At 39.8% G+C, this 27,936-nt stretch overlaps 1 protein-coding gene across 3 annotated transcripts in view; it reads left to right on the plus strand.

Moving 5' to 3' along the window:
* PDE7B (phosphodiesterase 7B) overlaps window positions 1–27,936 on the plus strand; it is a 172,076-nt gene that overhangs the window by 120,329 nt on the left and 23,811 nt on the right. For 2 of the 3 annotated variants that reach the window (XM_075087726.1, XM_075087728.1), the window contains one exon: window positions 18,399–18,482. In XM_075087726.1, coding sequence (XP_074943827.1) covers window positions 18,399–18,482 — 84 coding nt within the window. Of the gene's footprint in view, window positions 1–18,398; window positions 18,483–20,019; window positions 20,132–27,936 lie in introns of those variants that run through there. The other variant, XM_075087727.1, reaches the window with a different exon arrangement.

The raw sequence follows: 27,936 nt of genomic DNA on the forward strand, positions 1-27,936 counted from the left end.
GGTTAACATTTACACACAGGATTTCCGGCCTATTGCATTCCTGATCCATCTGGATCAATATTAAAGTGGCATTTTTTTGGTACTCTCTGAACCCAGAACATAGAAGGAAGCATCAGCAAGGAAAAAAAGGAACGGTGGGGGAGAAGAGGGGTGTTGAATTTTTTGAGGCAGACAAAATCTACAACAGGTCACGAATGGCTGCCTGGACCCTGACCTCCACTGGACCAGACGGTGCATAGCGCTGCACCTGGGCTGTCCGCGACCTGCTGAGCCACCAGTGCTGCCTGTCTGTGTGGAACGACAACTGGAGGAGGGGACAGTTTGAAAAGCAGCTTCCCCAAAAGGGATTCAGAGAGAACATTAACTTACATCAGGCAAGGTTTGTAGGGTTCAAGATGTTGTTCTGCTTCCTACTAAAGCAAAGATGAAAAATAAATTGACATCGCTACCAGAGATAGTCTCGATAGGTTAATCTCAGAAATGAACTCTCTCAAAATCTTCAGCGGAAATGAGATTTGGTGGGATTAAATGTGATGTAGAAAGAAGGATTAGTGGGGTCAATGACCTGGAGAATGTGCATGAATGTTGGGAGCAGAACTCTCAGAGAATATGGTGGTTATACAGATTCATGAAAGAAAGTAACTTAAAAATCTGCCAAAGTGGAGACAGAAGATCCTGTTAAATGTTTAAAGCAAGACATTTTTTTCCTTTCCAGAGGAAGGAACAGCAGCAGTGGTGAAAGAATTGCACAGAGCTGCCTGCAACTCTGCCATCCTCTGCTCTCAAAAAAGCCCAGTCACAACATTGAGTTAAAATCCCCAGAACCATACAGGTGGAAGGGCCTTTTGCAGGTCTCCAGTCCAACCTGCTGCTCCAATCAGGCTCAGCTGTGAGTTCAGACCCAGTTGCTTGGGATGTTACCCAGCCAGGTCTTAGGAACCTCTGAAGGTGGAGACTGCACAGCCTCAATGGGCAACCTCTTCTTTAATTCAGGAGAGAGCTAGAATCTTCCAACTTGTGTGGGAGGACATATGAGTGTTTCAGGCACCATCCCAGGCTACTTTAGTGAAAAGTTGTCTCTGGCAAGTATAGTAGGATACTGGCGTCTCAGAGTAGTTGCCCAAAGCCTTCTGAAAAAGAGATCACTGCTTGGGTGAGGAGAGGTTAAACATCTTTGTCACCAAGCTAGGCTTAGTTCCTACATTAGGGAAAGAAGGGAAAAAAAGAAAAGAGGGAAGGATCAGGTGAGTGGGATGTACAACTAAATGGTTAACAAAAGTGGGAGCTGACTGGGCCTATGCTACATTTTAAGGCAAAAACATAAAGGAGAGGTGAAAGAAGATGAGGCCCTGTTAGAGACTGGAAAAGTAACCTGGGTGTTGATTCCCTCTTATGTCAGAGAAATAAAAGCAGTTCTCATCAGTGAACTTCGTGCTATAGTTGGTGATGTTCAACAGGTTTATAAAACCATTGGCCGGGTTTATGTTTATGAGAGGAGCGGCTTTATGTCCTGAATACAAACAGAATGTAAGTGTAGAGGCTTAGTAAATTATGGTAGGAGAGATCAGCCAATAAAAATTGTTCAGTAACTGTTAAAGGGATGAAAAGCCCTTTTTTATATGACTCAAAGTAACAGTCAGATGTATTATTGTGCCATTATAAGGCATGCATTTATAGAGTGGTTTAAAGGAGATACCTGAGACCATGAGGAGTGCTGCTGTGTGCAGTCCCCTCTGCCCCAAATATTGGGAGAAATGTTTCCCGAGCAGTCTGTGTTGGAGGGAAAACGCAGTAGGCAGGTTACAAGTCTAGCCCTTGATCAATTGAGGTGACTGATAGCTACACAAAGTAGCATACAGAAAAGTTAGCAAACTCATTACAAAGCTTGTTTAATCAGTGCTCTTAAGGAGGAGAAACTCCTTCCTCTTGGAAGGGAGGAAAAGTATTTGCAATACTATTAAAGAAAATAAGAGACTTCTTGTCATCTATACATATTTCATTCATGCAGATTGACTCGTTCTCGCTCCCCCTGTATTGACAGACTAGTAACATGTTAGGTATGTATACCCAGATGGTACGGATTCATGGTAGAACGACAAATTTCAGATAATACTATGAGCTGTACAACGCAGAATAATAACAGGTAAGTTATCTGGGGGTCTCCTGACAAAGAAAATGCCACCAAGCAGCTGTGCGGGATATTTAGAAACACTGCGTTTAGGAAAACATGGCTTTGGTGGTGAGACCTTGCGTTTCTGCTGTGTATAAGGGGTTTTAAGCTTTTGAACTGGGGAAAGGAACATCTTTAAGCTGGTTAATTAGCGTGGCAGGAGCCTCCGTGGTGTCTACAGCTACAGCAGGAGAACATCTGTCTGCAGTAATTAGACAGGAACTTCCAAACTAAAGAGCTGCTCACAGATGGAGCAGATAGCTTGCCAGGCAGATGATGTAGGGTTGTTTATACAAACCCACTTTTCCTCTTAAAAGCAATAGAATAGCAAACACATATTGTTCACAGTTTTTGGCTATGAAAGTAATTATGATGAATATGAAAAGTTAAGAGCCTGTTTTTTGAAAAAATTACACTGGGAGGGGAAAAAACCCTCAAAGTCATTAAGTAGGGTAAGAATTCATACCTACGTGACAGAAAAACACAAGGTCTTATTGAAAGTTTATTATACTGTATAAAATAATAAAAGCCTTTGAAGAATGGGAGAGTTGAAGCTTTCTCAGATGTGCGGAATAGCTGTCAGTAAAATGAACATATTTCTACCACCTGTCCTATTTATTACTTTTGTTAAGAGTAGAGAATTAAGATTTTTAAAGAATTTTTTCTCAGAATCTATCTAATGTGTAAGCCTGTTTTGGTCAGGGAATATATTGCCCTGCAAAGAGTAGGATATGAAATCTTCTGAAGGTATTTGAAGATACCCTATGGTGTAGGAGGGGTTTTTCAGTATGCTTATTTTTACTGTATGTAATGTTAATATTTATAGAAGAGTTCTCCTAACACTATGTGCTTCACTATTGAGAGATGACATAGGCTTTCATGGGAGCTAAAATCTATTTGATTTAGCAGAAAATATGGTAAGCCTTAGCATGTAAAATCTTGGAGAAAAAAATAAAGAAGTTTGAACTAAACTGTTGGCAAAGATGTAGAATAGTTGCTTTTGGTCTCCCACCACTCCCTCAACCCTCTCCTAAATGTAGTGTAAAGAAAATATTTGTACTCTATGGCTACTATTTCCCTTTATAATCATGCACAGCTTCTGATGATGGTAAGTAGTGCTACAGAGGTTGTTGGCAAAGGTGCTTCTTTTTCCAGTACCTTGTAGTTGTGGAAGAAACTCAGATAACAGCCTCCGTACTGGTTTAGCTACCTATGGTTTTCTCTGGGAAACTAATTTTATAGAAAAAGAAAAGCGATATCCTACCTTTTTCAACTGCTAGACAAGGTATTGTTCAAAGCAGTAATTTCCTACCCTACCAAAACCTGCGATTTGCTAGAATATAGTTCAGTTTCTCCATCACTTATCTCATCAGATTAGACTGATTAAAAAAAAAGGGGGGGGGGGCATCCATATCTGAAGTACAAACATTCTGTAGCCAGAATTGTCTGAATTCCGATAGATATTAGTGTGTAACGTTGTATTTTTCCTTTGTGTGTGTTAGTATGTTGAGGATGGATACAAGGCTTACTTCTTACTAACAACTGTTACATATATTCCATTTTAGAAAGCAAATATTAACCTCAATTTCTTGCGATTTCTGTCTGTTCCACTCCAGATTTTTACCTGATGGGAAAATAATTGATAATAAGTGAATTTTGGATCTATTTTTTGAAAAGTGTCTTGATCTCTGCTGAATTGTCCGTGCAGCCTGACATGGCTGCCCTAGGAATGCAGGGTGTTACTGCTTGTTTTCAGGAGTTGGAGTTCTGTGGTTGCTGGATCAAGGTCTTGGCTATATGTGATTTTTTTCAAGTTGTAATTTCCAACTCAGTTTCTGATATGAAATGGCAAGACTCCTCAGTAATATGCAAACAGAATGGTGTGTCTTTATAATTATGATAGGACCCTGTTTGCCTGAGGTTGTTTCCACTCCTCACCACCCCCAACAACTTTTGTTCTTTCACTGACCCCAGTGGTTCCTGCAGCATCTGCAGACTCTGCAGAATCTGAATGCAGCTGCAGCTGCTCAGCTTCTGAAAAAGAAAGATTGGGAACAGTGACTGCTGCCCCTGTGTGAGGGGCCTGGGGGACCACTGGCTGGGCTGCTCCTTCATTGGAAGGATCAGGGCAACCCATCCCTTTTTCTTGTTACTCCCAACACCACCCTAGACCAACACATTTACTTTTCCAGGAGCCCCAGTGTTGATGTCAGTTACTGAGGTAGGAGAATGAGGTCACAGAGAAGATCAGGCAATGGGAAGGCAACTGGGTCGCCTCCAGAACCCCATTCCAGTTTCCACAGAGTTGAAATCTCTTCCCATTTTATATACAAACGAAAAGTCAGTTCAGGTAAGTGAGATTTGTCTTTTCAGGTGAAGAAGCAGTACAGGCTGTTCAACTCCCTTGTGGGGAGTAACCACTTGTAGCCACTTCCAGCAGCCCTTGTGCGCGTGAGATCTCTCTGCCCAGCAGCCATCTGTGTCCAAGGCTGCTGAGACACCTGGAGGTGGGCCAGCAGATCTCGGAGCAACTGCAGGAGCCAACACAAGGACTGAATGCACCAGTCCTTGATACCTGAGATCTAGGAAAAAATTTTCTTCCTAGATCTAGGAAAAAACCATTTGCTGAGCTTTCTTTCATAAAAACAGAGAGAACAGGAGCATCTCATACTGAAACAACAAACCTGAAGTATGAGCTCACAGCTGCGGTATACCTGCCACACAAATAAGATGGTGCTGGAAGAAGTGATTTATGTTTCTCCATAACAATCCCTTCATGCTGCAATGGATCCTGTTGCATTCTGTAGAGAGAATTACTCAGCCATTAAGTTTGGGGGAGGAATAAACCAGGAAGATTATTTTAAGGTGAACTGGAATATATGTCCTTCATTAGGATTTTAGGCACACTTCTGTCTGCTGGTAGAATTTTAATCAATGTTTTTCTCCATGTAGTTGACATAGGATCTGTGTTTGAATATGCACAAATACCGTGTACATTACCTTGCTACAATTCTGTGGGAACTAACAGAGTACAGCATTTTTCCCAGTAATATACATCTGGTATTAGTGCCTGGTCCAAAACATTAGTCAGTTTTTACAACTATAGACAGAATTTTATGACATTCTTCAGTAATATGATAATGATGAGCTGATTCTTACAAATCTTTGTGGACTTTCTCTTCAATGTAGAACCAAATTAAAATTTAACTTTTTCAAAATTTTCAATTGTTTAGGTGTTTCACTGATTAGGTGAAACCTAAATACCTGGGAGAGAAGGTCCTTGTGAATTTTATAGTAGAGTTTCTGAATTGCTTTTCTGTAATAAATTCAAAAGCTAATTTGCAGAATTTTGGTATTAGATATCATTTATAAGTCTAACTAGTTAAGATTATTTTTCACACAGCTCTTTATTTTTCTGTGGTAAACGTTAGCTGCTGAACATACTGTTAAGGTAGAGTCTAGGAAAAATAGAACTTTTTCTGGATGTTACTTTAAGATATACTCAATGTTTTTTTCCAGCTGATCTGTTTTGAAGAAAAAGACAATAGTCTTACTGCTTTTTCTGTGTTATGTCTTGCAGTTCCCAGGGGGTGAAAGAAAAAAAATCTGTGCTTAGTATGAATTGCACAAGAGTCTGATGAGTCGAGAAGTACTTTTTATATGCCTTCTCACGCACATGCCAAAAAAGTCTCTGCCAGAGTTATTCTCTGTTGGAATTTACAGGGGTCTGTGAAAAGCAAATACTGAAGTGGTCTTGTTCTTTCTCCTTTAAAATACTATTTGAGGAGGAGCCCAAGAAGCTGGATTGCTCAGAAAAGGCTCTGTTCAATGAATATCTAAGACAGAACTCTTGGGTTGCTAAGCTGTAATTTAAAGGTAAATTTCAAGACAAAACTAAATTATTGTTTGTACAGTTTATTATTCCTTTGGGATTTATAAAAACATCTCCAGTGTTTTTTGCCTCCACCCAAAAAAGTCTGTTTGTTTGTTGTATTAGAAGTCTTAGATTGCACTTTTCTCCTCTTTCTGAAAGACTTCAGCAATTATTTGAATTCCCTAAGAACATGTTAAAATGCAGGGGGCAAAAGCCTCAGCTTCTGTTTTCAGCCCTAGTTGTGGAGAAAGGCAGTGTTGCAGCATACACTGTCAGTGAGATAAATAGGCATTTCTCATGTAAAATTGTCTGAAATATTCATAATATTCTTGTTGCTGGTTTGGTTTTGTTGGTTTTTTTAATCTTTTAAAAAAAGTGAGAAAACACACAGGAATTTTAGTTAAAAAGTCATGTAGATAGCACAATTAAATACACTTACTAGTGACACTTCTTAAATGATGAAGTAATTGGAAGACATTAAATAAGCACTTCTTATGGGGTCTCTTGGCCTCCGGAAGGGGTGTGATGCCAGCACTCTTTGGACTGCCAGCGTCCCGAGGAAGCTGCCTCGCTGGCTCCCTTGGGCAGGGGGTGCCTGCCGGTAGCCTTCTCAGCACTGGCATGGTAGAGATAAAGGTTTGGCAAAGTTTACACCAGCAGTGGGCCCAAAGTGCAGACCTGGCCTCTAGGCATAGTGGGTCATGACTCTAGGCTTCTGGGTTAGGCCAGGTAGCAGATTGATTAGTCATATGATTTTTACAATATTGGTTCATGTTTCTGTCCATTCATGGTGCTTTTGGAAGATTATTAAACAAACGTAATGCAAAGGTTGAGCAGCAAGTATTTTGCTGTGTGAAAACCAGTTTTTTCCTCACTTCTTGTGGAAGGATGTACAGAGTAGGAGGAAAGAGGAGAATATTTTCCCTCCCCTGCTCTGTCCATCCTCCTTAGTGAGGGGCTAGGCATGCTCAGTTTCTGTTTCCAGGGCAAGACAGGGTTCCCCTCCCTTCAGGTACACCCGGCCTTTCCTCCCAAAGGGTAGTGTTTGGTGCAGGTCCCTTATGCAACATTGCCATTCCTAACTTCAGTTGCAAACCAAAATCAAGACTAGGTGTACATAATTATGGGATGAGGGAAGAAGGTGGTGATGTAAAGGATCACTGAATGGGGCTCTGGTTACCGTGAGCTATGTTTAACCCTCTTCACATATCTTGCTAGTCACTCTTCCTTTCAGTTTTAAGGTTCTGCAGTTTCTGGAATAAGGAGCTGGGATAGAAACCCATATTCACCAGAATAAGTTGGGCAGAGGCTACTTGGCAGCAGCTTGCACATTTGATGGGCTCAGCGAAGCCATGGTTGCCAGCACATCTGCTGGGGAAGAAGCCCAAGCGCCAGCTGCTCCTGCCGCTGCTTGGCATCCCAGTCAGTGCTCAGCTATCTCAGCTGAGGGAAACACGAAACCACGTTCTGGGGAAATACCAGTCTTTGCCAGTGGCAAGCTCCTGATTAGATTTGTTTATCAACAGTTTTATAATTAGGTAGTATATGTAGCTAATATGAAATACATAGCTAATTACTTTTCTTTGAGCCAGCTCATGCTCATCTCTCTTAAGAATGTGTAAAGAATAAAGAACATAAACTGCTATTTAATTGTACTTAAGACAGTAAATATTTAACGCAACTGAACATTGACAGAGAATGGGGCACAGGCCACAGGCTAGTGTTTTAGTAATGTGAGGTTGATCCAGAACTTTCTCTTGTGCCACCTGTTTCTAAAGTTTTGATTTTTAAATGCATAGTACGTAGCAAAGACAGTCCAGATTGGTGATCTGTTCAGGTGCAGGAGGTAGCATATTTGCTAAATTCGAGCCAGGTTGGGGTTCCAGTTTTGGTGGTTTGCCTTTGTTTGGTTTATTTTTACAATCCAATCAATCGTTTGTAAAATACAATGAAAAAATAAAAGAAGAAAAAAAACATTTTCCAAGCTGCAGAACACTGAAGCACAGCTTCCACTTCACAGAGCTTTATTCCTGTGTCTAGCATCAAAATGAAAAAGGTTCCACTCCAAATATTTATATTATCTACATATGTAATTTTTATTTTTCTCTAAACAGAAAAACATTCTTTAAGAAAAAGGGGTTTTTAACACAATAATATTTTCTGATTAAGAAATATTACATGATAAAATGTGGGCTATCTCAGGAAATACTCATCTTGAATAAGCAAGTAATAGTAAGGTTACCTGTGCTTATTTTGGACAAAGTTCTCTTGACTTATTGTTCAATAATTCACTGAGTTATGGAGGTATTTGTATATTCCACAGAGAAACAATAGGAAAGAAGGTTCCCAGCTTTTTTGCCATAGGTGTTGCTTCTGAATACAAAAAATAATTTATTGCAATATATGATGTACAAGCAAAAGTCAAATCATTAATCTCAAACATTTGTTCCTGCAGTGTCCTGTGTAGATAAAGCTCTTAATCAGAGCAAAGCGTCAGGTGGCGAGTAAAGTTTTCTCCTGCAAGATATTGCAGGCACCTTCTTGTGCTGCTGAGCCAACGCTCAGTGCTTCCTTCTCCTCCCTCCCACTTCCATTGCGCTCTCCCAGCTGTGAGGACTCCTGGGGCAGCCCCATCGGGAGGAGTAAGTGGCCGATACTGCTGCGCTTGCTAGTACGGAGCCGCACAGCGCGCCAGCCTCAGGAGAAGGCAGCAAGTAGAGGGGAGGTTGAATTACCAGTGAGTCAAAGCATGGTCTAACCTAACTGTTGCTAGTACAAAAAGCAGAGATCATTAGTGTTTGCATTATGGCAGTGTGGAAACCATGACCAGGATTGCAGGTAGAAGATGCTGTTGAGCCACTGAGGCCCCGCATTAGAGAGCTTGCTGTCTACACAGGACAAAAGACAGGAGTGTAAAACTGAGGCATGGAAAGAAAACTCCTATTTGCCCCATAGGAATCCAGGAAAAGAGCTCAGGTCTTATGGTGGCCATCCCAGATTTTAATTCCAAGAGTCCTCTTTCAGAAATAAAAATGTTAATCTCAAATGATTGAACATTTCTGAAAGCAAGCTCCATTTGTTCTATTCCACTTATGAATTATCAGCATTTTTCTATTAATACTTATGTAATTCTATCAATTGTTATTTTACATAAATTAATTATATATCATATATAAAATTTTAATCATTGGCTATGTTAGATAAATGGGGATCGTAGTATCAAGGAGTTTCAGGTTGCCTACATAATAGTGCCTGAACAGAAAATAGGAATGATGCCCTGTGGCTCAGGTTACTTGTCAGTGCAACCCATAAAATGCATATGCTTGCAAAAAGTGGTTCTTGAGGAAATTGTAGAATCAAAAAAAAATATTAAAATTAGTTAATTAAAAAGATCACTGAAAAATATTATAGGTAGGTGAGAAATGAGAATGCAGAACAGTAGAGCAAAGTTGGTTGAATAAATGCTTAATAACTACCTCAACTTTCTGCAGAAAAATAATCTGTTTTTCAACCTTAAAGCCCTGACTGGCAAATTCAAGGAGTCGGTTGTGTTCTCACAGTGGAAGCATCGAAAGCATTGATAATGCTCAAATCAGAAAACTATGTAATAGCAGAAGATGTAGATGTTTGAGAGAACTGTCTGAAGTTGCAATACCCAGGCAAATGCAAAGAGGTCTCTGAAAGAGCAGCTATATCTAGAACTTTATTACAGTTAAGAAAATATAATTTATAGTTTGGATAACTTAGGGTCTGGGTGTAACTTTGGGTGAAGAAAACCACATCTTTTGGTCACTGGCGATAGAAGCAGCTTGACCTAATGCACTCTGCATAGAGATCTGAACTCTGTACCTCTTTTTGGCATGGACAAAACAGATTCTTTGTGTTTTTTCTCTTACACAGAATGAAAGTCATTATATTAAACTACTTAACCTATTTTGGAATTTGTGTAAATGGAATTGGAAGCATACAAGTCTCAGAAGTTTGTTACTAAATGCATGTTTATTTTAACATGGGAGTCTAGCAGAAGACTAGAATCCAAAAAGTACCATTTAAGTAAATAATAATGTGGAGGTTTTTATGCTGTAATTTCTTTGGAGAGGGGTGGGAGTAGCATGAAGGTAAGATATTATCTTCAGTGTTGCCATGGTAATGCAACCTACTACCTGTTGCTAAGAACAGGCTGTAGCTGTTGTTATTACTTCTATTACAGCTCTTAACATTTCAGGATATATCCTTTAGTTTTTAAGGTATTATTTTAGATTCAGTTTCATATATGAGAAAACCAGTAAGTTTTGCCACTTCCCAGCAGGGTTCTAGAGCAATAGCAATGATAGCAATTCCGCTGATTCTGCTAACATAGCTCACATCCTCTAATGCAGAGTAATTTGCAAGCTATCTAACCATTTAGGATGACAAGAGTTATCAAGACAGTTCAGTGCCCTATCTATATTACTATCTGCTTTCCCTGGAAAGTCAGCGATCAGTATTTGGAGACAGAAATGACTAAAGCCCCAACAATACTGCAATATAAAAACTTCAAAATGTAGACCCGTGGTTCTTAGCACTAGAAATGGTAATATCCAATTTACTAAGAGGATCCTGTGCACTACAAGTCTGATTTCCTGATCCAGCAAAGTGCTCTGGGACCTCTTTTACTACCCTGAACCCTGCTGAGTGGCAGCAGTATGATAAGCCCAAGGTCAGCCAAAGTGCTGCCATTCGGGACCACAGCAGCAGTGAGACTCTCAAAGATGCCATCAGTTGTACGCTACTACTTGTGAGTACTATAAACTACAGGCTAGAATGGAATTATAAACGAATCACTCAAAAAAAAAAAAGCAGAATCACATTTCCTCCTAGCTGCATGTTCTTCCAGGCTTTCATTTTCATCTTTTACTAGTGAGTTCAGCCCCCTAGATAGTAGGGGGCTAGCTGGTTACAATATAGTTCAAGCAAAATATTTACCAAAGTCAAGATGGTTGTCTAAACTGTTCCTTTCAGGTATGGAGGTAGTGGTAGATGACTTCTGTCTTCTGCACGTATCATGCTGTATTTATACAAGTCTCTGTGCTTTTCCCTTGAATTCTTTTTTCTAAGACCTGTCTCCTGCATTTAGTTCAATAACTCTGTATTCTTTTCTGCTAGATACCAACACTTGTCTATCTGTTCTGCATATGAAAGCCATTGGCTGAATTTTGCAAAACTCGTGCCAGCAAACTCCTATATCTGAATTTCTCATGTCTCCAAAATGAAAAGTTTGTATGTGAATAAGCAGTCTGTGTAATTTGCCTGTGTTCTTATGCTCCCTTTCTGTCTTTGCCTTGTGGTTTAGCACTTCATGTAAACTTTATATAAAAGTTTTGTATAAACTTTTGTATTTTTGGCTAGAAAATACTGATGGTTGAGTAATTATCACACAGGAGCATCAAGGAGCTAGTTATTTCTTTTTATTGAGAACAGTACTCCAATTGCTATTGCATAACAACTTCTAATTTTTGTTTAACTGCGGTGTGGGATAATACTACACTGTACGAACGCGCACAGTACGTGCAGAGGGTGTGCCCACATTGGTGTGAACTGCAACTGTGTGCGTCTATTATATTGATTACAAAATAAATAGCAACAGTCACAGGGATAACCACAGTGAAAAGCATGCTTACAGATAAGAGGTTTGATGTGGTCTCAGCTGTCTGAATATGATCCTCATGGGCAAGGTCTCGGATTCTTGCTCGGTATGCTGTGCTCATTACCATGGCACCTAATTTAGGAACAGAGGTGTCTTAGGCTCGACCTGCAGACAAAGTCAAAAGCATGCAACTCTGAAAGGTAATTCAGTCTCTTTAAGTGTTAGTCACTGGGTGTAGGCACCTACACCTCTCCACTGACCTACACCTATGAGTACGTGAAATGCATCTGACCTTAAGACAATAATTCATAGCCCATTATCAAACTCAGAAACAACTGAAAGCATTTCCAGTGCAATATAAGGTATTGACATTTTGGAAAGCTACCATCCTTTGAACATGAAGGATTGTCTGTCCTAATCGACTCTGATCATTTTTTCAGTCAGAGGTAGTGACCTAGTTTTGCAGGCTCTGCGTTTGCTCGTGCAAGAACAAACAGGTCTGTGAAGAAGGTAGTATGGGTACTGCTTCAGTATCTGAATTCCTGATGTCTGCTGTTGCGTGGTTCTCTATGGCAGTTTTCTCATCCTCTTGGATTTCAGTTGTCTGCAAGCACTTTCTCCAAAGTCTGCGTGTTTTAAGAGCTTTTCCTTAAGATATTTCAGTTCAGAATCCTTTCTCCGGAGTTACTGTTGTGATCTGATATGGTTTAAGGGAGGATTTCAAGAGTGTCTGTAAAATGTTTACTTTAGACATTCATTTGTCAGCATGGACCAGCTGTTAAAGGCATGCCTGTAGCTCCCTAGGGTCTTCCTCTGGCTGTATATCCAGGTAGGCGAAGCATCAGTGCAAAATTGAACTTACCAGGAGATTTTTAGCATTGAGGGGGGTTTTATGAACAGATTGTCATCTTCTGTTTATTGCATTTTACTGTTTGGCACAAGCGTTGGTGATAATATTGTCTAAGAGATTAAGATACAGCAGTTGTATGGGTTTTGGTCAGTAAAGGAGGGCAGAAATTACAGTTGGCGAGTACAGTCAGGCAGTGTCACTAGTTTATGTTGAGCATAAGAACCACCATTCACTCCAAAATGCAGTTGTGTAAGAAAACAGAGGATGAGTGGAATGTTCCATCTGCAACTGTTGCTGGTCTGGAGATGGACTTCTGAGTAGCTGAAATTGGAGTAATTGTCTGGTTACAAAAAAAAAATTCATTTATGGGATAGGATCATTGCAGGGGAAGCATGTTATTTTCTGTGTAAACAACATCTACATAACGAAATGATGGTTTCTACACCATCATTTTATCCCCTTTTTGTAAAAAGGGAGTACCAACAATTATCTTCCTTTGCAGAGCATTCTGAAATGAAACTCCAGAACGCATTGGAAGAGCTCACTACTTATGAGCTCATTAGGACTATTACCATGCATCATATGGCACAGAAAACTTCATGTTTTGAACTATTTACATGCTTAAAAATTCAGTACTTAGAAATGGATGAAGTGAGGTGGCTGCCCCAGTTTCTCCTGCTGGAAAGGAGAGTCGTCCTGTCTGTGTAACCTCTAACATCACTCTCGCTGTGTCCGTTCAGAGGAAATGTTCTTGTTCACTGAAGATCTTATGCACATGAGGAAATGTGCCTAAAATGCTCTCTGCAGACAAGAATTTACGGTAACCTTTATAACACTAATACAGCAGAATGAAAATAATCCAAAGCAGCACAGATCACCATGAACAAGCATTAGATGTCATCAAATAAAAAATAATTCCAGTAATTCTGCTACTTGTTTTTAACCTAAGTTTTCATATGAGTTTGCTACTTCTACACTGCAACACTTCCGTCTTTTAGAAAGCTTTCCACCAAAACTAGAATGATGCCTAAAACATCAACAACTCATTTTTCTTCAATCTCAGAAATCCCAAGCCTTTTCAGAACTGAAACAGTGAAGGAGCCAGGGACTCCATGGAGTCCACGAGAGGCCTTACTACTGCCACTCGCTTTTCCATGGAAAGTACTCAGCCACTGCATATGTGTTCTAAAACAGTCAGCTCAAGAAATATTTGGACGAAAATTTTAGAAAAGCTTGACTAGAATAAATACTTGTAACCTCTTGTGAATTTGCTGTGGTATTCCTGACTTACCACACCGCGCTGTGTACTAAATAAAATCAATAATTTGGTGGCTAGTCCTAACTTCTGCTGCATGAAGCTGCTCTGTTGTTTTTGTCACAGCTATGGCCCTGTTTTCTCTCCTAATTTGTTGTGCTTGCTCAGTGAAATTGAATCCCACATCATTTCAGGCAAGACTTGGAGAAGTTGTTTTCCTCTGTGCAGATGGCTCTTTCCTCCAGATGTGACAGGCAGCTAAGAGCTGCCTCATTTTTTACTTACCCTTCTGCCCATCTTGAAATCATGCTGATGCTATGGCCGCAGTAGTACCGTCGTTCTTGCCCCGTATCCGATTTTGCCATGACTCTAAACTGTCGTGTGTGTCAGTCACAGCGTGCGCCGCACAGGCTCCTGTTACCTAATGTAGGTTGCTTTGGATTGTTTGGTTTGTTTTCTTGTCTGTTTTAACAAAAGACAAAGTATCAAGAGCGCAGCGTCCCCTGGGAGATATCCTCGCTGGAAGCTCTTATGGCAACTTGGCTGTGGTGCGGTTGCAGCCCTTTGTATTTGTGGCTGCGAATGTTCCAGCCTTGCATCTTCAGCCCAGTGCAGCCAAGGAGAACCTGTACCCTTGCTGTTTCCCTTCACCCTGTTTGTTTCACTTGGGAACACAATGAGCTGTCAAAATTTCCTGCCCTGTTTCCACAGAATCCTTCCTTTTGCTCTGAAAAGGATTATTTATCTAAAACTGCTAATTGCATAAATTGTCAGAACAATTGTTTAACTTGATTTTAAGGTGGAGAGCAAAGAGATGTAAAGGTCTGGTGGACTTTTAAAAGTTGCCCTCAAAGTCCTCTGTCAAAGCAGAAAAGTCCAGTGTGTGGCCATTAACGGCCCTTGTCTCTCAGAAATGAAAAATCGTGTGATGTGGTGTACATCTGGTGCAATTTTTAGTATATCTGTTGAGTGTACTTAGAGGTAATTAAAAGTAGTAGGGAAGAATATAAATGTTTTCCAAATAAGTGAGCCAAGAAAAAATAGAGGAAGGCAGGTGTGGTTGATTTAGCCCACCACCACTTCCTAACTAGTCTTTCTCTAATGATGTAGAAAGAGGCTAGGTGGCACCTGGTGAAGTATTTTGAAATAACAGATTCATGAGGTGGAGCTACTTGATAACATCTTTGACTCATCAGAAACTTGCCTTCCTTGAGGGTAAAGTTAATAATCCTTGAATATAAGGATTTTAGTGGCTTTTATTAAGTCAGTGGGGATGCAGATTTTTTCTGCATATAGATTTCTATAGCGCTAGAGACAGGCCAAACTTTTATTATATGTAAAAAATGTAAAATTACACAAATAGACAATCCAAATCCTCAATAATTTTCCATGACTTCAGGTCCTCGGTTTTGCTGGTCAAATAAAACTCATTCACATTTTCTTAATTTGAAGAACATAGAACTGGTAGTAAGTTTATCAATCATCATGCATAGTCCTTAACTATTTCGGGTACTTTTTTGGTGCCATCAGCTGCTTGGTTGTTTTCATCTCCTTCAGAATGATATTCCTCTGATCACGTAGAAGTTCTTTTCCCATTCTTCTGCTAACCCACTTTGGGCATTACTCCAGGGTGATTTTCCTTTTATGAAATGGCTTGTTAGTGCCATGATCGTCTCCCTAGAGATCCTTCCCTGCACTTCATCCAGGAGGAATTCAGCTTTCTCAGAGACAGTATTTAACGGCATCAATACCTCCCTTGCTTTCCCTCTCTTTACTGGAGTTGCCTTGCCTGAATAGCATACATACATGTCTGAGTTGGCTAGTCTTTAGTTCTGTAGCAGACGTCAGCAGCACCATGAGAGGAAGCTGGATTACCAGTAAAATGAAAGTGGAATTTGCAGGTAGCTGGGCCATAGAGCAGTTGCGGCAGTGAAGGTGACAGTAGCAGTGAAGTTTGTTTAAAAAAGCTCTAGCTGTAAATACCTGGTATCTCCCAGCTTTGTGTTATCATCACGTCTCACTAGTGCTCTCCTAATTCTATGCCAAGATCATCAATAAAAAAAATTTAAGAGCGTTCCCAATATAATCTTCTAAAGATCTTGCAGTAATTGATCCCAAGCAAAAGTTTCCTTTCAGTGTACTTTGTTTCTTCTTACCTTTGTTTGAAGTAATTCAGTATCAGGTGTTGTCTTGTAGAGTCTACTTTTGGTAAGCCCATGTTGTGTTTTCTTCTGTGTTTGAGTCATCTACCTACCTTTAGCATTCTCCTCATCAAAATTCAGGTTTATACTATTAAAATCAGATTAAGATGGCAATTCCAGCCATAACTAACTGTATGATTTGATATTGTCTAGTACTGTGGTTCCTCTCTTGATCTGATAGGTTTATTCTTTCATGTCCGGAAAAAAATCAGTCTTTCTGGGTCTCCAGTATCATATATCTTGGGTTTTTTCAAATTTTTTGAGTTTGAATTTCTCTCTTTTTTTTTTTTTCAAAGTATCTGTTGATTTAGTCACGAGTGACATGTTTATCAGTGTGTTAGTGCAGGGGATTATTTGTGGTTTCCTGTTAATTCATTGGTGTGTACAGAAAAACAAAAGCCTTGATCAAGGCATGCTCTGAATTTATACCCGTTCTTAATTTGCTGATGCTTGTATTAGTGACAAGCTCAAGCCTGTCTGATTTTTTGAAGTTTATATAATGTGTACCATATGCTTGCCATTCTTACTCTTTCTGCACGAATCAGCCAATCTGATGGGTCTACCTGTGGCGGAGAGCAATGCTTTTAAGTCAAGGTGCTGCCTTACGAGCTCTGACTCATGGGTACGGATGAATCTTGCTTCGGCGTTTCACAGACTTTACCTATTTGCTCCGCCCTTCTGCCCTTTAACAGAAGGATTGCAGGGGAATAGGTTTATACACCACCGTTGCCACAACTTACACCTGATTTTAAACTGCTGATGAAGGTATACCCACACTATTATCATACCTTTGAAGTGCAACAGCTGAAGAGCAGGCAGAGGTTTGCACCTCCTGCCCCTGCTATCAGGAGGGGTAAGTGGGGTCAACAACAGCTCGAGTTGTTTTGGGCTGGTTCCGTAGAGCCAGCGGTTGGCAAGCGGGAGTGGAGTACAGGGAACACGTGTTATGTCTCTGGAAACAAAAAGCAAAGCGAAAGTAAGGATGAGAGAAAATAGATTTATATTTATAATCAAAAGTGACTGTGTTTGAAATATTCTTAATTTGAGCCCATGCTCCTGTGTCTTTCGTACCTCTAAGGACCCCTAGAGGGCATGGAAGTTTTTCTCCACCTCGAATATTTAATTTAATAGTTCTACTTGGCTTTCTTCCCTTAAACGTAATTGTAAGCACATTTTAAGTGAACATTAGATAGCAAAAAATAACAGCATCTAACTAGGTTCTTCTTTTATGCTGCAAGATGTTTTCTTGGTTTTAAACACAAGTAGGAGCTAGCACTAGCGGCCAAATTCTTAAATTATTTTTGTTTAGATTAGTCAGATGCTATATTCGTATCCCAGAGGAAGCACAATTCAAACTAACTAATAATTCATAATTTTATTGCAAACTTTGAGAGGCCTACAGCGTGAGCTGTCTGAGGAAGTGCAGTGGGTAGGCTTTCAGCACTATGGCCTGTGTTTCTGTAGAGGAAGAATTGGTATTGTGGAGGACCTGAGTACTCTAACCTGAACCTCTAAAATCTCCAAGTTTTGTCTTATTTAAGATTTTTTTTTAATATTTTGGTCTTGTTATTTGCCTGTAAAGAAATTATTAAATTACAGTACAAGATACTTAAAGCTATGGAAATGTAAAAATTACATCTGCTTCCTCTCTACTTAGGGTGAGTTTTTGTAACTCTTACTCATCACGAACAGCATTTTTCTTCTTAAATGAGTTTTATCTCTTTCATCAATGTTACGTGGTAAGTCAGGTACTGATCAATGTGAATTCCACAGCGATACTAATTTTTAGTATTGTGTTGTCACATTATGATATTTAAATTTATATTCTAACGCTCTGGAGTAATGCTTATCTGAGAACATCAGGTTTTGCTTAATTAAAGTAACTTTGGTGTTTGAGGAGAAGGCTGACTTACTCAAAGAGCAGTAAGTAAAAAAAAAAAAACCCCAACCAACCAAACCAAACAACTTTTTAAAATCTTTATATTTTGTTTGGGTTTTTTTTAATCAACTCATGATTTTGAGACCAGTCCCACAGCATTGGAGGACAGTTGGACTGTGAGCCTAGTCCAGGGTTGAGACCTTTGTGTGTGATACCATGACAGTCAGAATCCAGCTGAGTTTGTCTGGGCAAAAAACTGGACCTCTACAATACTCCTGAAGCAGTGAGAGCCTACTTACTGGGCAGGAAGCTGTTCCATAGAATAAACACGGGGGGTTTTGTGCCTTTGTTCTCATAAGAGGATCAGCTGTACTGCTTTACTCAATAACCCAGGGATGTCATGGGAGATGATTTTTTGGATCTTAGTTTTCCCACTGGAGGAGTGTAACATCATCACTTTTGAATAGAAAATAGATCTAGATGTAAACAGCAGAGGAAGGCAGCTGCCCCTTCTAATGTCTCTGGGGATTTTGTGTTTTGCAGGAGATGCACGGGTGAGAGGTCAGACAGGGGTTCTCTCCGAGCGCCGTGGCTCCTACCCGTTTATAGACTTCCGTCTTCTTAACAGTAAGTGCAACCCTTCCTTCAGGTCTGTATTTAAAAAAAAAATAATTAAAATCTGTATTGAAAGTATACCAGCCAAGGTATCTCATTTCACACATATCTATAGCTCAGCTGTCTTCATTCAGTCAACATTAATAATTCTGTTATTCCCACACAGTGTTTGACAGTGGAATGTTTTGATTGTATGAATACTGCCCATAATGCTGAGTCTGTCAAGTAAATACAGTAGTGCCATGGGGTGTGCTGGGGGTGCTTCAGAATTAAATAGATAAACCTCTGTGTCCTTTAGCCTCTTAACCAACAGTTGGAACAGATTTATGTGATACTGTTATCCGGTCATATAGAATTGGCACAGAAGGGGAGCATGTGACGGCACTGACCAGTGGTTTACAATAACATTAATTTTTCCAACAATTAGAACCCAATCCAAAGCCCCATGGAGTCTTCTCATTGACGTCAATGGATTTTGGGTCAGGCCAGCAGTGAACATCTGTTAAAAATAATCTTAACCTCATTTTGATTGAAGTTATTTTGCCACTGTTGTAAATAAAGGCAAATCTAAAAGGAAAAAAACCCATCAAGGTCCTGGGTTTTTTTCACCTGATGGATTCTCTGTGCTGATGCAGACCCATTAGCCAGTGTGTAAAAAAATAAAATAAAATAAAAAACAGAGGACACTTAGTCTTGGGGCCTGTAGCATTCAGTCTGGATGCTGTATTAACTCCAGTGCGTGTACTGCACAGACCACCCCATGTAACCTTTGAAACAAAAGTTATTCACTGTCTTGATCAAAACAGACTGAAACTCTCACAGTTTGTTTAGGGATGACACTTTCAAGCTTCTAGCAATTATGCCTTTCATGAAAAAGCAATTATCAAACTGAAGTTTTATGACTCCTTTTTGTTACTGCTTTCCCGAGTGCCTGGGGATGAGGAAGGGAGGTAGGCAGCAACGAGCGGGGGAAGAAGCCCAGCCACAAAGGGTGAGGTCTGGCCCGGAGTCAGGAGAGAAGGGGCTAATAGGAAGGGGAGGACTTGGGCTCTGGTCGGTTGCATTCGCCCAAGCTGGCAAAGTTACTGCCGCCTGGCAGAGTGCTTGCTGTCAGTCTTGCTGATAAAAGGTCTTTTCTAGGTCACAAGTACATTGGAGTGCTCTCTATGGCTGAGGTAGAAAGACATAAGGGGTAAGATGAGTCCAGCAGTTTTCCCAGGACAAAGAGAGCTCAAACATACTGGTTGAGCAGATCTCTGAGGGTAATTTAGTCCTGGCTTGCCAACGAACAATGTGAAGAAAAACCTGGTTAGGCTAGCTGGAGATATTACTGTTGATGCCCTTATAAAGACTGAGAGAAAATAAACAACGTCTTTTCATTCATGAAGTAGAAGTGAACATATATTCACATTCGAGTGTGACTAAAATTATTTCCTTCTTAATTTGAATATATACACGTTATTTAAAATTCTGCTGATATGTTCTTTCCTCTCCTGGTTAAAGAAACCAAAAACTCTTCAGCTTTTTTTTCTGGCGATTGGGCTTTCACTTTTATCCCCTGTAGATGAATCCTGCCATCCTTCAGATCCTGCCAGCTTCTGGGAAATGCTGGTGCTGTCTGTGGGCTGCCTATGGAGAGATCCATGGCAAGAGTTGTACTGGTGAATACTCAGCCTTTGATCATACAAGGAGCAGGCCACTTGACATAACCCCACTACTGTAACTGCTGAACTTAAAAGCGATGCCTCTCTCTGCATGCACCTCTGGTCCCACGGAGGTGGGGCACCTGGGCTTTCTATGTTCCTGTGTTCTCTGTCCTGGGGCCTTCTGACTTAGTCTTTCTTTTTACTATTTTTCCTTAATCTGAAAGGAGTCATCATGGTCTCTGTGTAAGGAAAAGCAGTGATCCTGATTCTGGGTTTCCCACTGTTTTCAGTTTTTTATGTATTTACTGCTTTCTGCCTAGGGACTGCTGTTGGCTTAATTTTTCAGTGCAAAATTAAGTGAGATTCCTAGGCACTTGACTACTGATTTTGTAGATGGCAAATGCACTGAGCCTAGCACACTCGGTGACCTACAGGTAAATGAAGATGCTTGGTATCAGAGCACACAGATGTGTGTTTTTCCAGGAATCAAAGAGGCTTTTATATTATTTGTTAATATACTTCTAGCTGTGAAATCTATTTCTGCTGTGCATACCATATAAGCTCCAAAACTCATGGTGCTGCACATCCTATCTAAAAGAAACATATATAAATCTCACTACTGCAAACTTCCTTTAAATGTGCCTAACTAATACTTGCAGTAAAATTTTGGCACCGTGTTACATGTGTTTGGGGCCAATAACTGACAGGCAGCAACCGTATACTGAAAGCTGTTACAGTAAGGGGGGGAGAGAGGCAGAGAAATTTTATGGTAAATATCCTCAGAAGTTATAAAGAAATGCATCATAAATATTAGTCCAGTTTCTCACTAATTCAGACAAACTGAGTTTAAATAGTGATAGTTCCCTCGACCATCTGAAATACTATTCCAAATAACAGTACCACCTTGTTTTAAAGTAAGGGAAAACACTGAAGCTCATTTTTGAACAGAGTTGACGTTCATTTTGAAAGCTGGCATTTAAAAAAAAGTCGTGGCATTCCTATTTAATCAGACTAAAGATTACTTAAATGTAACTTTATTAACATACAGATTCAGCCAAACTAGTGCATTTTTCCCCTCCTATGGCTATTAAGGGTTAACACTGAGTAGACCGTATCTTTTGTTTTTTCTGGAGTCCTGCAGTAAAGTCGCTGTGTAATTCAAGACACCGTTAAGTCTTTTTGGATAGGAAAACTTCCTGCACTCTGAAAATGGGATCTTCTGTAGCCCTAGTCAAAGCCAACTGGATTAATGTTGGCTTCTTGCTGTTTGAGCTAACGTCTGTGATGCCATCTACACATTCCTCCGGTGCCTCTCAGCAATATATAGAAACTTAGTGAGTGTTATTTCACCTTGCCAGTGCCAGGCTGTCAGGACTGTGAGGATTTTGCAGGATCCTGCCTGTAGGAGATACAAGGCTTTAGCATCTTCCCGTCTTTTCTCTGCCTAGTTGCAAACTTTCCTTGAGGCGTAGTTGCACTGGCAGGTTTTGGGACTCTTAAAATTACTCTGGAACACAAAATTGAATGTAAAATATCCCTGTGTCACAAAGAGCTCCTTGGTTCTGCATTGTGAGGAGTGTATGTTTGCCTCAGCCTCTTGAGTCAGTCCCTGCAACTTGTGGAGACCTGCATGACCAACCAGATACTTATTTGTGTTCACGGTATTGAGCCACAAGCTTGAGGGGAAGCTACGTAGCAGCTCCTCTCCCCAGGGAAGCTGCAGCAGCCGATACTTGTTAGCCAGCCTGGGGTGAGGACCCCCAGGAGGCAAGCCAAGCACCCCTTTTTCCATCCTGCTCCTGATGGATGCAGATATACCCCAGAAGAAAGTAAGCTGGACATGGCAGACTTGAGGCTCCACATTCACTACAGTGCTTATGAACAAATATTCAGACTTTACAAACTCCTAAACTAAAATATAGAAGTTTTGCACAGCGCTATAGGTTTATAGGAAAAGTGGGGAGAGGGTTTTCTCTTCCTGCAAATAAGGCATTCCGTAAACTGGGAGCAGCAGAAGAAGAAAACGCAGCATTAAAAACTTATTTTCCAGAAGGAGTAATGGGATGGAATAGGCAATTCCTAGGTGCCATCAGGCAGCTGAATATACTGTATGAATTAGGTAAGATTGATTCCTAACCAAACCTCACAAATTTTAGGAAAGTTTGACTCTGAACTCGGTAGCTCTAGCTTGTAACTGAGTCTAATGCAGGTTGAAATTAATGATGGCAGTTTATTGGCACTTCTGCATTTCTGTGAATTAAATGAACCTTCTTGTGTTCATGGGACAGAAGAGGAGTTAAACTGAATATGTGCAGTGTAATAACTTAGAATTTGAAACACTTCAGCAGTGAAAATTAACTTGATCCAATTTTCCTTTAAGCAAAGCATAGTTTGGATTTGAGAAATAAAGGACCATAGGGTAAGGCAGCAATAATTTTTTTCTCTGATTGACAGAGTTGCTCACTGAGTCATTGAACCAGATCCCTCCAGTGACTAATATGCATTGATTAAAACAGATTTCATGATCCCATGATGAGTTGTGCTGGTGACTGTGATGGTACATTTCTTCATTGCATTAACCAAAAGTTTGAGGGAATTTCTTGTGGCAAATCTACAATTGTAGGTAGGCATGCAGCAATAACCAAGAGGACCTCACCCTGCTCCAATTATACTAGATACTTTGTTTTGTTGCCCAGTGAAATTGAGTACCAAAATAACATAGTTTACATCTGAGATGAGTAACTTCTTATTTACAAATTTGCTTGCCCAGCTTTAAGTCAGAGAACAATGGCATTCTTAAGACTTAAACAGTGGTTCTCCATTTCCCATCTTGTTTATGCTAAGCTTTTCTCTGCATTGAATTTTTGCTTCCAAATGACAAAATTATTAGCCTCTAGTTGACTACATTTAAATATATCTATCAAGGAGGAATAAAATTAAAATTGTTTCTGCTTGCATTTTTAACTTTTCCTGGAAAATCCTCCATTATGGACACTCTGGTTTTTTCACAGCATTGGTCATACCATTGCTTTTGTTATCCTGGACCCACTTGTTTTCCGTAAGCCATCCACAGTGTCTGATAGAATTCACTTCTCTATATATTGATCTAGGAGGGATAACCAGGAATGGGAGAGAATGTAGTATGCAAAGTGGACTCTCTGTACCAAAACAGTGTTACCCAGAGAGATTTCTGTTTCCTGACACCTTGCACAACAGGAACATAGAGTGGGATCTGAGAATATCTAAAAGGTCAAAACATGTCTGTAGACACTCCAAAGGTATTACCTGGGATCTTGGTATTGTCTTGCAGGCAGAAGTTGAGTCCAAAAGAATGCCACCTGCTTTAAGCTTAGCTTAGCAAATTAAGTCAGTATAGAAGATGTACTTTTAGTACCATATGATGATAAACAGTGATATTAGGTACTATTCAGTCCCTGTCCTTGATTTCCTGTCTGATTTGAGTCAAGCAAAATCCTCTGGTTTTCAGTTTTTTTGCGAATAAAGTGATGCTTTACAGGCATGTAACGAATTAGGTACTACAGGAATGAAAAGTGTTGTCAGGTTCAGTAAGGGAATATATGAACTCATGAAAAAGTCTCCATCTCAAAGAACCCAAGTCTGTGGATGTTTGAATCTGTGGTTTCTGCCTGTCTACAGAAGGGTCCATTTGCAAAATTTACATTCATTTTTGGTTTTGGATTTTGAACAACTCCAGGGCTTTCAGGTAGGGCCCATCTCCAGGGAAAATAAAAATAAACCGCAGCCACCAACCCAAAACTGAACCATCAAGTAACCTGAACCCAAATGAGTGAGGTTAAAAAGAGTTTGGTTAACTGTCTTGTTTTGTTGCCTTTGGCTGGAAAAAGAAGTGGGAGTGAGAGATGCCTTTTTAGATATTTCTGACCCAGGTTAAATTAGGACACTAAAAGTCTTGTGAAGAAGTTTCAAGGGCTGATTGGATTACTCGGATCCCAACCCAGCCCATGGAGATGAGTCCAAAGTTCCAGATGGTTATTAAATTAGAAAGGGAGCGATCTTAGGAGGTCTACATCATTCCTACATAATACCTCCCTTAGTTCCTCATGGATAAGCACGTCCAAAAGATCCTGAAGGCACACAGGCTTCTTAATCTGTTTAGCTTGTGTCTGGTTTGAATGGGAGGAACATTTCCAGAAGTGGCCTATGGCCTTGCTTTCAGTTTCCTATTCAAGAAAGAGGAACTGGGATTTTCTTAATAATGTCTCAGCACAAAGATTTTTCTATTTTCTAGTAACATTTCACTATATTCAGAAGTTCTTTCTGTCATTGGAAGCCAGTTTGGTTCCCTCCTTCCCCCTTTTCATCAAATAGCAGCAGGATTATTTTTTCTTGTTCAGGGTGTTGGGTTTTGTTGGGGCTTTTTGGGGGGGGAGGGCTGTTACCTGGAAAATTTAATAACAGGTTAGGTTGAAAAACATATTCTACTTCTTGCCATTCATTCTCCTTGTTTAGTTTTTACGCTACATTTGTAGTAAATGAAAGCCAGAATGTAAAACAGATTGGTGCATGTACCCTCATATGCTAACCAAATGCAATAGTTTGGGTTATGAATGCTTCAGGAGACCTCATAAGAGCAAGCAGAGCAAAGACAAAACTAGATGTGCTTCACACAAGAAGTCCTAGTGAACACTGACCTGATTATACAGGTTTGTAACTTAATTTTTTTGATACAGATTTGGGATTCAGTTCAACTGAGAATGTCCCTTTAAAAGTTTCCAAATGATTCATGATCCATCTGCCACCCCACCTTCTTTCCCCTGATTAGAAAAGGGAAAGGGTGTACTGAAGATAACACTGAGGATACTTTCCAAATGACCAGAGGAAAAGAAAGAACAAGGAGAAGGGATCATTAAGATGATAAATGAAAGTTGGGTTTGCTGTTATTACAGGTTATGTTGCTTTTTCTCAAGGGGAGTGAAGGGGGAGGGGATGTACCTTTTCCTGTTGGAGAAACTATAATCAGCTATAGAACATTTGCAGTTTTAGGAAAAAAAGGTCGTGCTGCTGTACGAAGATTGAAGTGGCAAAGAGAAGGTTCATATTGAAATGGTAACAACTTTGTGGTGAAATGGAACACAACGTGCCATTTCCTGAGAACTTGTAGAAGGCTTAATAAAAGATGCCGAGATGTTTGTTTGCATAAAGATGATTGATGACCCCAATAAAGGCTGCAAATTGTAAAGAGAAACACATATAAATTAATCTTAAATTTGGAGTTAATCTATTCCTCTTCCTGTTGTTAAGGCTAATATTCTGTTACCTAACTGGCCTTTGAAACACTAGTTTCTCCAGAACTTGATGTAATGGGATAATTCGGTATATAAGTGGGATAATCTGCAGAGTTCTCAAGTTCTGTAGTTTCTTTCAAAAAGTATCAAAAGTAATATATTTTGGGATAGGAGGGAAACTGCATGACTAGTGTTCTTCAGGATGCCAACAATTGCGCAGGAACTTTATGATTTGAAAACTGAGTTGTTACAAGCGACCATCACCTCAAGTGTGATGTTCAGAGGGGAGGAAACCCCATAGCAAGGTGACCTAGAAGGTTGGTATCCCAGAACCTCTCACTTTTCATTGACTACATTAGCCAAAGAAGCATACGAGCACCTTTTCTGTAAACAGGGCTCTGCATTAATTTTGTGCACATGTGCAGGTGGTTGAAGAATGGAATCTTGTCTCAAAGCGGAAAATGTGAAAGATCTTTTGTTTTACTTCTAATTTTCTGCTTTTCTCTGATGTGTTCAGAGTCCCCCTCTTTCTCACAGCCTCTTCCTAATTGAAGAAAATGTTTACCCAAAGAGAAATAATGCAGTTGTAACCCATGTGAACAATAGCAGCTAACAGCACTTAACCTCTACAATTGAGTTTTATCAAAAGTCAAGGAGCAAATAATTTTTAATACATTACAGAAGCAAGTGAAAACAAAATGTTTATAACAACTTTTTTGATTTTTCTATCATCAGTGCTACGCACTCTTCCCTATAAGAAAAATTTTGCAATCAACTCATACAAAGATTATGCCAAATAAGACTTCAGTAAAGGTGATCTAAATGCCTGGCATGATTTGACACACAAAAAAATGGACAAACACCGATTATTCCTCGTAAGTCAATTACGTCTCTCTTGAGCACTCAGATAAAAGCATTCTAATCACCTGTCAAACCGGGAACAAGTGCAGTAAATTGTCTCCATAACATATAGGACCAGAGAGAAATTGTTTCCTGGAGTCCTCGCTGTTTGCAAACTGTCTGGATGGTAAATTGCTGGTCTGATCCTCTCTGCCTTATCTTCCAGAAATTCCAGCACTTTTTTTTACCAATCCTGCTTGACCCTTCAGTTGTAAGGCAGTGGCTGAGTACAGAATGTCTTTGCATCCTCGGAAGAGGGGAAAGGGTATTGTAAACTTGAGTTTATAATGAGTCAAAGGCAGGTGCTTGATGACCTGATTTATCTATGTCGGCTTTATTCGGCATCCCTTTGGAAAGAAGAGGGAAAACATTTTCTGTCTCTTAATCAGTTGGCTTTTGAAAATTAATAAACCTGCTGTTATCCACTCATGCTGCTGAGTGACCTGTTTTTATTGTACACTGAGGTGCAATAAAATAAAAAAAGGCAATACTGTGAAGGGAAACTCACAGGCCTTATTTGATTGCATAACAGAGTTTGTTTACATTGAAAGAACAATAACAATCCAATGAATGTCTGGTGCAGACTTAAGTACATCCTTGTCCAAATTTGATTTATGTGATCATTTCTGCATGTTAGCTCAACCATTGTTAACATAACCTCCGTCATTTTTATATTCACGCTGCCTGTGGGCACAGGCTAGCGCAGCAGTGTGAAAGAAATCTGAAGGAAAACTGATAGCAATTCCTGCTGCAGAAAACCTCTTTCTCTGAAATAACAGAGGTTGGAGTGTAGTGGGCCATAGATCATGTTAAGGCGAGGAGATCTGGGTAACTGGACGAACTTTGTTAGGAGGGAGAAGGCAACCATTGATTCCTGTAGCTTTTTAACCTCTTGAGGGCCACGTGCAGTTGCCAGGCATCATCCATGGTCTGATAGCCTGTATACATGGTGCGGCTATCAAATTACCCAAGGAAAAATGCAACAACTTTTGCTGCCAGCTGAAACACGTCAGGAGATATGCTGTGAGCTCAGGCCACCTGTGTTTTTGAAGGTAGAAGTTACGCTTTGTGAGGAATGATTATACAGGCGCTTCTGTAAATGTGTATGTAATTAATACAATACGTGTATGTAATTCATACAATAACTTTGTTCACTATATAAAGAAGGGCTTCTCCAACCTCTGTGCAAGGCAGTAATTCCACAGGGTACGAGAATGTGCATCTTTTAAGAGATACAGATGATGCTTTTTTTGGGTAAATAAAACATTCAGAAGTTGCCACAATGATTAAAGATAAACACAGTTCTCAAGGGAAGTTTTCTTGTTCGTCTTTCACATTCATTTCAAAATTGCACATAATTACTAAACCCTTCCCATGTGAGCCTTGCAGCTTGTGTTCTTTAACTAGATAATGCAACATATGTTTTAGTACCCATAGTTCCACGATTGAAGTCAGTGATACCTGCAACAATATTTTTGATTCATTTACTTGTAATTCAATTTAACCTAATTAGAAATAGCTATCAATAACTCTTTGTTTCAGAGTCATTATATGACTTACATCAGGTGTCACACTGAGATTTTATATTTACAGTTTAAATTGAAATTTACAGTTGTCAATAAAGAAGTGGTGTGTTTGGCATATTACTGTAAG

The sequence above is a fragment of the Phalacrocorax aristotelis genome, chromosome 3, assembly GCF_949628215.1.
Source record: "Phalacrocorax aristotelis chromosome 3, bGulAri2.1, whole genome shotgun sequence".
Lineage (NCBI taxonomy): Eukaryota > Metazoa > Chordata > Aves > Suliformes > Phalacrocoracidae > Phalacrocorax > Phalacrocorax aristotelis.